Source organism: Silurus aristotelis (genome assembly GCF_946808225.1).
Source record: "Silurus aristotelis genome assembly, chromosome: 20".
Lineage (NCBI taxonomy): Eukaryota > Metazoa > Chordata > Actinopteri > Siluriformes > Siluridae > Silurus > Silurus aristotelis.
This window is the reverse complement of record NC_139593.1, coordinates 6,362,590-6,375,400: the sequence shown is the minus strand read 5'-3', so window position 1 is coordinate 6,375,400 and position 12,811 is coordinate 6,362,590. Positions and strand designations below refer to the sequence as shown.

The 12,811-nt window shown below is 38.5% G+C and overlaps 1 protein-coding gene across 7 annotated transcripts in view; it reads right to left on the bottom strand.

The window, feature by feature from the left end:
* Positions 1 to 1,234: 1,234 nt before the first annotated feature.
* Positions 1,235 to 12,811, bottom strand: part of lmo7b (LIM domain 7b) — a 34,549-nt gene continuing 22,972 nt past the window's right edge. For 3 of the 7 annotated variants that reach the window (XM_083522733.1, XM_083522735.1, XM_083522737.1), the window contains 10 exons: positions 12,417 to 12,442; positions 12,217 to 12,324; positions 11,966 to 12,073; positions 8,394 to 8,593; positions 7,247 to 7,291; positions 6,768 to 6,823; positions 6,489 to 6,654; positions 5,453 to 5,716; positions 2,257 to 2,362; positions 1,235 to 1,858 (listed from right to left, as the gene is read on the bottom strand). In XM_083522733.1, the coding sequence (XP_083378859.1) occupies positions 1,757 to 1,858; positions 2,257 to 2,362; positions 5,453 to 5,716; positions 6,489 to 6,654; positions 6,768 to 6,823; positions 7,247 to 7,291; positions 8,394 to 8,593; positions 11,966 to 12,073; positions 12,217 to 12,324; positions 12,417 to 12,442 (1,181 nt within the window). In that variant the 3' untranslated portion in view covers positions 1,235 to 1,756. Of the gene's footprint in view, positions 1,859 to 2,256; positions 2,363 to 4,746; positions 4,856 to 5,452; positions 5,717 to 6,488; positions 6,655 to 6,767; positions 6,824 to 7,246; positions 7,292 to 8,393; positions 8,594 to 11,965; positions 12,074 to 12,216; positions 12,325 to 12,416; positions 12,443 to 12,811 lie in introns of all 7 variants that reach the window. The other 4 variants (XM_083522731.1, XM_083522732.1, XM_083522734.1 and 1 more) reach the window with 3 other exon arrangements.

Sequence of the window (12,811 nt, the reverse complement as noted above, 5' to 3'; positions counted from 1 at the left end):
TTAAACTAGGAGACGCAAACCTGTTCCAGCTTCATGAAGATATGTTCATAAAGTGTCTCGCTTGGTTAGCAGTTAACGGTATGTGGAATTAAACAGCATATTATATATTGCTAGAACAAGCCTTTTCTTAGTAAGTGACGAAGATGTCTACGAAAAACATTGCCTAATGCTTTGCATCATTTCTGGCAACTACATGCTATTACAGTACATTGTTTATATTGAGACAAAATAAATCCTTTTAAGGCAGTGGCAGAAAAGCATCAAGCCATGTCCAAACAAAACCTTTCAATTCTTTCAAGATATTTATAATTGTTTTGACTTAAGATTACACACACACACACACTTTGTATTATAATTTTTTTAACGATATAAATGATTCCCCCTAAATCTATTTCATTAAATTTTGACCTTTAAGGTTAGTGCCCATTACAGGAAGCTTGTCTCATACCATTTTCTTGCAAATACACTATGAAGGACAAAAGTCTTGGAACACACTATTTATTTTACCATATATGGTTCTTCCCCAATTGTTACCAAAAACCTGGGGGCACACAATTGTACAGGATGTCTTGGATGATATGAGCACATGTTTTTTTTTTCTTTTCTTTACTTAAACTAGAAGAGCTAAAGCTGTTCCAGCATGACAATGCTCCTCTGTACAAAACCAGCTCCGAATTGGTTGGACTGAAAGATTTCCAGCTATAAAGCTCCAACCCCATTAAACACTTTTGAAATGATTATGAACACTGACTGCACTCCAGGGATCTTCACCTCTCCTACATCAGTACCAGACTTTATGAAAACCCTTTGGAATGAGCACAAATCATTGGAGGTTATCATCAATTATTATTATTATTATTAATATGAAGTCAGAACATCTGCTAAAATACAGTGGTATACAGTGCTGCATCAATCCTTGAATAATACCAAGCTGGAAAAACCAAAAAAAGAAAAATTCTGCTATTGGTCAAAAACATTTAATAAACAGTCAGGATGAAAAAAATTAAATAAAATCAAGCTTTATATAGAGGTAATGAGAGACATTTTTGATTTCTAAAATATAATTAATACCTCTAGATGGATGGAGATATCGAAGATGATGGATGAAGATTTATATGGTGATGGACAGATTCACGTCAGATGAACAGAGCGGATATTGCCCAAAACCTACCCAAAACTGTCACCTACAGCACCACCTAGTGGCTAACCAAAAATTGACAAGAAACACACAAAATGCATATTGGATCCTTTTATTTACAAACATTAGGAAATATCACTGATTTCTCCCTAAAAACAGACTTGCTTCCAAAATAAAACCCTGTGAATTACAAGCTAAAGAACAAAATACGTGCAGACCATTGTGGGCTTAAATATCTACAGAAAATGCACATTTGTATTATACACTACATGCAATCAGGGTGAGGAACGAAATCCAGTACTGCTGCAAGCTGCAAAGCAGAGAAACTTAATGATACATAAGTGTAATTTAAAAAGAAAGAAAGGAAGGAAAAGCTGTCACCTCGTTTCTGCTTTGCATTAGCAGGAAAGATTTTATAGGACGAAGTCTAACTGTTCCTGTGTTAATGAAGTTCGGCAATCTAACTTTATTAAAGGACAAATGTAAAAATGTACTTAAAAAAAAAAAAAAAGAAAAACCCTGAAACTACATAATTACAACCTGGACAAGTCCACGTGTTTAATATTAAATCTACAACATAAGTGGAAGGTAGAAGTCACGGCTAAATCCAATAGGAATTTAAGCCAAACCAGGGGTCGTCGTGTCCGGATCACCTTCTGGGAAAGTCTTCTCCTGGATCTGCTGCAATGCATTGTGGTCACTTGGGAATGCTGGTATGGCCTGAGCAGAAACAGATAAGAACATCTTCCTAATCCTCTGTATACACAGCGTTTCACAATACCGAAACTTGTATACTTCTTTACAGAAATGGACCATATCAAGGATATCAAGGTGCAGCAAGAGTGTTTTAGTTAAATGAAAAATTTCCAACATAATCCTTATTCCTCAGAGGGACCCCTCTTCTTTCCTTCTCTTTTTCCATCACCCCTCTCCTCTCCTGCTCTCTTTCAGTCACCCCTCTAATCTCCTTCTCTCTTTCCTTCATCCCTATACTCTCCTGCTCTCTTTCCGTGATCAGTGGTCCAAAACATAAGACTAACGCTACTTTTACTCTCTGCCAACAAAACCAGCAGCGTACCTGACAAAGAGAATAGCAGGTGTGAAAAAATGCGTCTCACCTCGCAGTTGGTTGTAACACGTGTTGCAGAAGAGCTGTCTGTGTCTGACTCGCACCTGAGCTCCAGACTCCGGGTCTCTCCTGAGCTCAGTCCTGCAGCTGACACACTGGGAGATGGAGAACAACAAAGAAAAATGAAAGACTTTGCACTATTGGATCAGACAATTATATAGTGGCACAAATATATTATCCATTATGTCTAGCAAGAGAAAATATGAAATAAAATCCAGTGTGTTGCGTAGGGGGAAAAGGTGGCTGAACAGGGTGTGCTCTTTTTGGTGCACTTATTGGTAATAATCAACCATGAGTTGATTATATAAAGTCTAATCTGACATTATTTATTGAAGAATGAACCGCATTGGACCTTTTAGCTATTTCTAGTTCAATTAAATTTCATAAAACAGCCACAAAACAGAGGTAATCGGAGTTTTTGGGAAAAATGCATCTCATCATGAAGACTTTACCGTACTGGAAGAATTCCACATGGGAAAGAAGACAATGTTTTAACACAGACATCTCTTTCTAAAAATCTCTTTACCTATACACAAACTGCATGATGTAATGTCAGAGCTATTCTTTCCAATCCGATTCAAGAAGAGTTGAGTGCTATAATGAGTAAAAGATTTATAAAGAGTAAATAAAGAAATTCTCAAAACTCTGGCTACGGCTGGAATCTCTGCAGACAAAATCCCTTCCTCTGGTTAATATTTCCTCACATTTTGGGTTTATGGTGGATTTGTAATACATTGGAGAGGTTTTAAGCTGCACGGTACTGCATAGTCCCTTACGAGGGAAATATCAAGGTCCGTGACGTCGGAGTGACGTCTTCCCGTGGGCTCACCACCTGCAGGAGGGACCGTAATGGATGGTGCTGTGAGGATTGGGCAGCAGTCGAAGGCGGGGGCCTGCTTAGACTGCTGCCCCCGCGACCCGAATTACGGATAAGCGGGAGAAAATGAATGAATAAAATGTACTGCATTTTACTGTATATCACTGGTATGTGCAGGATCAATCTCTATACAAGCTATTGTTTAGTTCAGGAGGTGGTGGGATTCAGAACTGAAGCACAGACCTGTGGTGGGGGTTTTAGGATCATCTAGAATTAGGGCTGGGCAATATGGCAAAAAATATAAATCTCCCCAACCTCAACATGGTGTAAATAAATGTAAAATTCTCTAGTTTAATATCTTTGCAGAGGATTTAAATGAAATATGAAAGCAAACATTGTGCATTTTGAATTAAGCATTAAATATTTCTCAACACAGAGAAAGAAAACACCCATTTTAACCAGTGTAAACATGATCTCAGCTTGGTGTCTTTGTCGCAAATGCTGGAATAAATTAGTGGTGCTGCCGCTACTGTTTTGCATATTTTGCATTTGACAAAAGTTTGTTCAATGTCTTTTTGTTCACCTCTCGAATCCGAACCATTTCCAAACCACAGAGGAAACGTTACTAAATTTCTTTGGCACGAGGTCATACTGACGTGAAGAGTCGTCCGTCTACATGATGTTAGACGCTATTTCTATATTACTATCCTTCATTGAATGCTCTCGTATGTAAGCAGTTAATCAGACGCGCCATCGTGTGGTCAGACTAAATTGTCTCTTATTCCGCCATTGGTTCAGTGACAATGTATCTGATTGGATGCGTGAGTCAACTTTTTTTTTTTATTAAAAATTGTGATTTAAGAGAAAAAAAAAATAATAATTATTTATCTTAAAACGTAAATTTAAATCAATTGAAAAAAAATTGTCCAGCCTTTTTTTGGAATGTTCAATAAAACATGAACAGCACTGTGAAAAGTGAGACATTCAAACTTTTTTTTTTTTCCTTGCCAACGTCCTGCAACCCAGATAAACCCAGCAGTTTATGACAAGTTTCACCAGTGTTTGTGCAACGTGATAAGACTTGAACCAAAACAGCAGGACACCATAAAAAAAAAAAAAAAAAAATACAAAAAATCTTGTGATTGCAGCAGGTCTGATTAGCAGACTTTCCCCAGGAACAGAAAACAATGGTGACCCATTACCGTGCGCAGGTTCACACTGAGGCAACCGGACCACATGCATGTCTTGAGGCTAAAAAGTAATTTCAGCTTTTGTTCCTTGTAGTTATTTTTTGATTTTCTGATCAACTGTGTGAAATTTTACACAGTACGAAAGAACAATTAGGGAATCCATGATGTACGCAAGAGCTGTGCTGAAAGTGTTTACAGTCTTGAAGTGTCCTGCAGCTAATTGGTACTTAAAAATAATCAGCTATTCAAGCCTTGTGTTTTACTGTCATAAATGGAACAAGTGGTCAAACAGGTCAAATCTAATTAATTTGTGAGATCTATAGCGATTCCCTCTCTTATTTGTATCGTCACAATCTACAAGTCAGCATGTGACCCAATACCCCAAACCAATATGATCATGTTATTGAGGTTAGCCCAGGTGCTGGTCAGACGTTAGCAGACGTTTTGGATATTAGGTGACCTCCAGGCTCACCTTGAAGCACCCGACATGAAAGCATAGGTCCAGAGACTCGATGACCATGGCCGGGCCCTTAACCAGCGGCTGCTCGCAGCGGGAGCAGGGTCGCCTGTGGCTCGCCAGTCTACAGGACACGGCAAAGCCTGAGTAAAGCTTCAATATACTTATTCGCTCCCGGCACCATGACATACCTTCGCTTTACAAGTTGACAGTTTGTCAAACAAATGATGCTCCTTAAGATCCTTTTGAATTTGGAATACTTAAGAACCTTAAAGCCTTGTTTTCCTTTCTGCACTGGCATTTAAATAAAAAAATAATAATTAGCTTATTACCGAATAGAAAATACTGAAATCCTTTGCCTTTATAAAGTGATAAAAGATCAGTGATCTGAATGAAATAACAAGACTGTATAATTTGATGCTTTTAAATTTGTCAAATGTTTCATAAAATCATATGCCGGTTGTGCATAAAGTGAGTTTTTATCAAGTTATTGTATTAATTATTGCGCTTTTATATTTACTAGCTTGTTTGTTAATCAAAACCATCTGTGGAAACCTTCAGGAAAAATGTTTAAATAGTTAAATGGCACCAATAAGTGGTTAAGTTCTTACTGGACACATTGAATGAATAGTTGTATTAAAAGGACAGAAAGAGCTCAGTGAGGGTACAGAAATTTTTAAACCCCATTGCATTTTACTGTATATAAATACAGCATCCACACCTGTGATGCTGCTGCGCTCTGCTACACGCCTCCTCGGTGTCAGATACAGGAGAGAAGGAGGCAGTCTGAGACCAAGAGCTCTGCTTTAAAGCGTTGGAGAAAATGGCAGCGCCGGGGCCCAGGCTGCATCGGCCTGAGTAGCCTCGGTAAGGAACGATACTGCTGAGGCCTGAAAGGGACTGAGACGAGCTGGAGAACTGCTTAGACGAGGAGCTGCTGTTGGTGATCGTGCTGCTGCTGGGGATGGTCTCCAGAGACTCGTGTCTGAAATGAAACGGTGATTAAGGCTCTGGGTTACTGATCAGAAGGTTTATTTTAACGCATATTTCGGGTCTTATTTATTCAAATTCAAATTTATTCTCTGTCTATAAAGCTGGATTTTGTGTGATAATTTCAAACGTTAATTTAATTCTCGTACACACACAAGTCACATTTGTCAACTTTTTTGCTTTTTGAATGGGCTGCACAAGTGCATGACTTCAGCATAAGACAATCAGCTGACTGAGCAGAAAATAAACATGAATATCTGAGGTAACATTGGTTACCTCAGATAACAACATCAATTACGAAGGTGATGCTGAATAATTAGGCATTTTATCACGTCAGCGATGAGTAAAGGCTTCATTGGTCCCATTAAAATGGTTATAAACTTTTTTTCACATTTAGTCCCCATTTGCTGTTATAATATCCTCCACTCCTCTGTAAAGATGTTCCACTAGATTTTGGAGTTTGCTTGTGTACTATTTTGTGGTCTATAGTAGAGATTTAAGATATTCGACTCCCAAACATGTAAAGCATATCTTCATGAAGCTGGCTTTGTGCACAGGGGCATTGTTATGCTAGAACATGTTCGGGTCTCCTTGTTCAAATAAAGAGAATATTTCATGCTAATACATCCAAAGACACTTTATACAATTGTGTGCCTCTGTCTTTGTGCTAGCAGATGGCTAAATGGTTGGAAAAGTCAGGTGTCCAAATACTGTAGTCTTCACAGTGCAAGTCTCTGTATGTAGTGTAGTGTGACTATGAGGCGAACCTTCTCAGTGATGCCACACTGATGGGTTCCTTGTGGATGGTACAGGTGCTGCGCTGGCGGATCCAACTGCTGTCAGTGAGGACTGGAGTCTTCTTCCTCATTTCCTCCAGGATCTGCAGACGGTCCTGCTCGACTTGAGAGGGGCGACCCTTCTTCTTAACACCCACTTAAAGGAAATATGCAAATAAAAAAAAGTGAACAAGGGGAGAAACCAATTACTAAGAAACCAATTATTGTAAAAAACAGTATGTATGGAGAGTGATGATAAAGGGGACCAACCTCTGGAGTCTTGCTTGTGATTGCCATCAAGCGAGGGAGTGGATTTGGATTTTTTCCTGTTGACAAAAATAACCGATAAGAACTAAATAAAATGACACCTGCGCAGTCCAACTGGGCCATGAATAAATTATATGTATTATATTATGTATAATTTAAATGATTTCTGTAGCATATAAGATGCTTGTTTTCTACTTAGTATTTAATTTAATTGAATTTATTCAATTAATTCCCCTGAAATAAAAGTAAAAAAATCTTTCTGTATAAGTGTTGAGTACATTTACATCCAATCATTTAATTTCTTGGAAGAAATCTTTCCTGATAAGACTCGCAGAAGGTCACGGCTGCATCTCCAAGTAACCTAATCATGTACAACCCCTCACTATAAGTGATATTGATTAAAATATACAGAGGTGCACAGATGTCATTATACTATCAGACATGCATTTGAAATGCTTCATTAAAGCATGAAGCAAACTAACCTGTCTGAAGCTGTAAGCTTGGCGAATTCATAAGACTCGTCGGGCCTGAAGCATGAAAGCAGCAACAGCGGACATTTACAACAGGGCAGTGAAATTTGCAACAGACACACACTGCAAAACCTAAATGTGTTAAAACAGGCAGCAGAAGTGCTTAGAAAATAAGCAGATGACTTTTTTTTAATCAATAAATAAAAAAATGTGAACAAAAATGATTATTATTTAGGGCCTGAACGAGGGCATAATTATTAAAGAATTATTATAAAAATAAAAATGTTTGACCCCATCTGTCTTTCTGCCCTATTATAAATAATTTCTTCTTCTTTCGGCTTCTCCCTGTCCTCTACATCTGCCTCTTAACCCAACTACCTGCATGTCTTCCCTCACCACATCCATAAACCTCCTCTTTGGTTTTCCTCTTTTCCTCCTTCCTGGTAGCTCCATCCTCAGCATTCTCCTACTGATATACCCCATGTCCCTCCTCTGCACATGTCCAAACCATCTCAATCTCGCCTCCCTTACCTTGTCTCCAAAACATCCTACATGCAGTGTCCCTCTAATAAAATCGTTTCTAAACCTGTCCATTGTCGTCACTCCCAACGAAAACCTCAACATCTTCAGCTCTGCTACCTCCAGCGCCACTTCCCGTCTTTTACTCAATGACACTTTTTCTAATCCATACATCATCTCAGGTCTCACCACAGACCTATAAACCTTCCCTTTCACTCTCACAGATACTCTTCTATCACAAATCACTCCTGCCACTCTTCTCCACCCTGCACTCTTTTCTTCACTTCGCTAACACACTCTCCATTACTTTTCTGCCCTATTATAATTATGAATACAAAATCAGGAGTAATAAAACGATGAAATAAATATGGATTGGCAAAAAATAAAGGATTTAAATAAAATTATTAATAAATGAGAGATTATTAGTATTTGTAGTATTAGTCCATGTGACTTTCTGCCTTAATTAATTGATTAACACTAGCTATATATAAATTAGTTTCATGACCAGTCAGTTCTAGCTAAAATTATTTAAATAATTTGCTACTTATGTTTTAGTGTCATTGTAATATCCTTGGTGAACCTTTCAATAACAATATAAGAAATAAATTCTGCATTAGCATGCTGTATATTCAGGTCTCACCATTGGCTTGTCTTTGAGGATGAATCGCACTCCTCAATGGAAGGATGAGCTGCTGCTGCTATTTGGACCTGTTTGCTCTGGATAAGTGCTGTCTCTTGAGCTTTTTGAGTAGCTGCTTCAGAAGTTGGGGAATTGGATCGTCCGGGAAAAGGGGGTGGAGCGTAATGCTTAACGTTTCCACTGGGCAAAGAGGGCACTTCCTGCTTTGGCAGAAATAGATGAGAATTCAATCAGTTCTTAAAGCTGATGAGTATCTTAAGGAACACAGATTCAGTAAATAAAGGTGAGGTTGAAAAATGTCACCGTTATGTGATTACTACAGGCAAGTAATTCAAAATACATTCTGAGAGCAGCAGTGGAACCATCTATATATAATACACAATCTATTTATAAAATGTACTTCTACTTATTGTGAATCCGAAAACGCATTTAATTATACAAGAATGTAAAAAGAAAGGAGAGAAATGTGTAACCAGAGGTTGTACTTTTGTACATTTCTCACACTTTCCTCTAGCTCTTATGGTGTCTGTGCACCACCAGACTAGAGATCACCAGACACAGGATTTTACAGACACCTAGGTTGGACCATACTTGCAGATAAACAATTAATAAATAAATAAATAAAACACTCAATAGTATTAGAGGTCAACTGATTGATCGGGATGATTTTGGGCATTTTTTAATGAATCGGCATCAGCTGAATGTGCTCCTAATTTGCTTGCATGAGAGAACATAACTTTCCCAAACCAGCAGGTGGCAGTTGTCTGTATTCGGCATTCAAACAGGGAAACCGCTACAACTAACTATATAAAGCAAGCAGCGTTTACACCTGCCGCGATCATTACTAACGAAATCTTTTTTCAATCATGTCTGCAAAGTTGCAGTGAAAAGAGCAAGATTGGCAACAAGCGTGTTTCATGTTTTTTTTTTTTCCTGTGCTCATTCGCTAAGCTAAATAGTCAGAGTTCTCTTTCTTCTCTGCTGCCAATTCAACATGCAGAATCAGGCATCAGAGATAGGGGAAAGGAAAAAGAAAAGAAAAGAAAAGAAAAGAAAAGAAAAGAAAAGAAAAGAAAAGAAAAGAAAAGAAAAGAAAAGAAAAGAAAAGAAAAGAAAAGAAAAAAAATTATAAGAATAAAAATAAAAGAGAGAGAATAAGCAACTTTCAGGAACAGTATTGTTAGTGAACCTTCAACCAGCTGTAGTTTAGGCTACAAGTACCAAAACCGGAGTTGTTCAAAAAACCTATAATTAAAGCAATTTTCTGTATCACGTCTTATTAATTACCTATTAATTGAAGAAAATCCGGCAAAACATATTGGCCAAAAAAATTGGCATAAAAGATCTCCCATAGGCTGCAGTGATGTCTAAATATCGGCATCTAAATACAGTGGAAGCCGGTTATGTCGATGTCCTAGGGCAGGGGTGGGCAATTAATTTTTTACAAGGGGCCACAAGAGAAACCTAAATTATGTCAGAGGGCCACACCAACGATAATATTTTAGGGATGCACCGAAATGAAAATTCCAAAAATGAGGAAACCAAGGCCAATACCGAAAACTGAAACACCGAAAGAAAAGATTGTCAATTATTAGAACCATTGCATTTATGGCTGAGTGTGTACAAACCTCACTAAAATCAATGCATTGCAATTCAAAGAATAAATAAATTACAAAAGTTTTTTTACTTATTATTATAAATTATTATTTTTGTTACCATTCATAGGTATTGACAAACAGGCAGCGGTCAATTATTATTAGCAGCGGTCTGTTAAACAAAAATAATTGACCGCCGAACATTTGGAAGCCCATTCAAGTGAATGGAAGGTTCTAATCTACAGCATTAAGAAGAGCCGTGTAATCAGGGGCGCAATTAACAGTTTTAAGGGGGGTATGCAAGACAGAAGTTTGGGCCCCCATATATATGTTATATTATTAATAAAGTTAATATAGTTTAATTTTATTTACAGGGAATTAATTTTATTTCACCAGTGTTATTTAAAATGTGTGTATGTACGATAAAAAAAAAAAAAAAAAAAAAAAAAACTAATTGGAAAAATTTTATTGATGATTGTAGGGCCCCCTAGCGTTCTCTTGGGCCCATATGCCTGGCATACTCTGCACCCCCCCCTAACGGCGCCCCTCCGTGTAATAAATATATTATAATAATTATTATTTTCAGGATCCACGGGGAATGTTTCAAAGATCAACCCGTCGATCCACTGGCGACCACTGATCTGAGGCAATGAATTCCATAATTTTTTGTTATGCTTTTTGCCTTGGCACCATCACTGGAAAACTTTCCTGCCTTTTCAAAAACGTCCTCTACAGACGGAGTGCGCATGCTCAGATTGACTACTTTTCTGCGCCGCGTTCTTCTCATATTTAGAATGGCAATCGGGATGTTTGGATTTCAGGTGATAAATTAAACCCGACTTGGAGAAACTCTTTGCAGATACACCCCCTCTTGAAATTTCAGCATTGCATGTTTTGCACATCGCTCTCCTCACACCGCAGACATGTTGCTCTTATCCAGATAACCGTGTGCTGCTGCGCTTTTTTATTGCGTCATTACAATTGTGTTTCTGCCGTGTTGTTTCGGTGATTTAGGTATTTTCGGCCGATTTTTCGGTGCATCCCTGTAATTTATGATTGGCCTCACGCGGGCCGGACAGGGACGTACAAAGGGCCGGATGTGGCCCGCGGGCCGTAGTTTGCCCAGGTCTGTCCTAGGGGGTCGCCAAAAAGCATTGAGGTAACCGATGATCAAGATAAACGAAAATCTAAATGGCGGCAGTATATTAACGTGCTGGAAATTTCTTTATGTACATGATGTGCGTTAATAAATGAGAATGTGCATGCACGTGTTTTTGAAGGGTTTTTTTTTTTTTTACACAACAGCGTTGCCGCGATTTGTTTGATGAAGTCATGCTATAAAAACACATACAGTACATGTTTATCTGTCAGGAATCCACCTGCCACGCCCCCTTCGGCCCCCTTCAGCGTGTCAGGTGTTTTCTCGGCCGCTTTCTCTGAAGCTCCCGGCTTCAATCGCGCACATATGGTGCTCGTTTATCATCATCACCAGCTCCTATTTAAACTTCCACACTCTCACTGTCCGTTATTGTTGGTATATGTTGCTTCACGGTGGTCGTTGTTATCGCGCATGCGTATCCCGGTACGTGTCTTCCCACCGGCACACTCTCACCGGCACCGCACCGCACTCCCCCCCCCCCCTTGTGCTCGAGACATCAGGGTTCAGCGACATAACAAAAACGTCGACTTAATAGTGTTGTCGAGGGAACCGAGGTCGAGATAACCGGGTTCCACTGTAGTACTAAAATTCATTACAAAAAATACTGAATCACGAAAGTGTGCTAATGAAATAGATATGAATATATTAATTATATTAATAAATAATATTATGCAGATAATAAATGCATGATGAAGAATTTCTGCTTGTCATTTTTGAGTTTCTGGTTTTCTTGTGCAGGGAGACACGTGAGTAACAAAAATATTACGCAGGCTGCCGCTCAAGTGAGTATGTTTGTTACACAGACACAACAGCCAGACCTCGGAAGGTTGATGAACCTCAGGGCCGTTGTTTTCTTCTAATGCTGCTTCCTGCTGATCTCGTCTCCATGCTTCTTCTAATCTCTCTTGATCACGCCTGTACTTCTCCTGCCAGACACCCAAAAGAAGAAACATTCTGCAGTCTTAGTCTTTAAGTCCCTTTTCAAGTCCTCTATTTTATTTCAATATTATTTTAAACTCATGCACTTTGACTACAACAGACTCCAGTAAGCAGTAATCTCTGGTCATACCTGCAGGAGGTGCTCCTGCTCCATCTGCCATTTCTCTTGTCTCCTCCTTTCCTCCTCAGCGTTCCAGGACCAGCGTGAGGACGACGCACCAATACAGGGAACCTGCAGCTAAAGAAAGACAAAACAAAGAGGAATTATGACGTGATCATCTGTTGTGCATTGATAATTAAAAAAATTGCAATCAGGCAGCAACAACTCACATCTGATATGGCCGACTCTGAGCCTCCTGGAGTGAAGTGTGTTTGTGTATGGGTTCGGCAGATGACCAAAAAAAAAAAAAAAGGAGAGCAATAAAATTAACTTTAATATTAATAATTTGCACTTTTAGCTTACATTCCAACCCAAACGCACAGCAAAAGATTAAAGTTTTGTTAAATTTAAATTTAACTATTCCTCTTTATCCATCTGATCTGTTGTGTGTGAGTGAGTGAGAACAATAGACAAGTATTTCAATGTATTTCTTTGTACTGAAACCTAAGACCATCTTATAATTTAAGCCTATAGGGCAGTGGTTAAATTAGGCCATTAAACATATGTGAAATTTAAAACTGAGATGCAAAATAAATTAAAATAATTTATTTTCAAGCAGCACTTC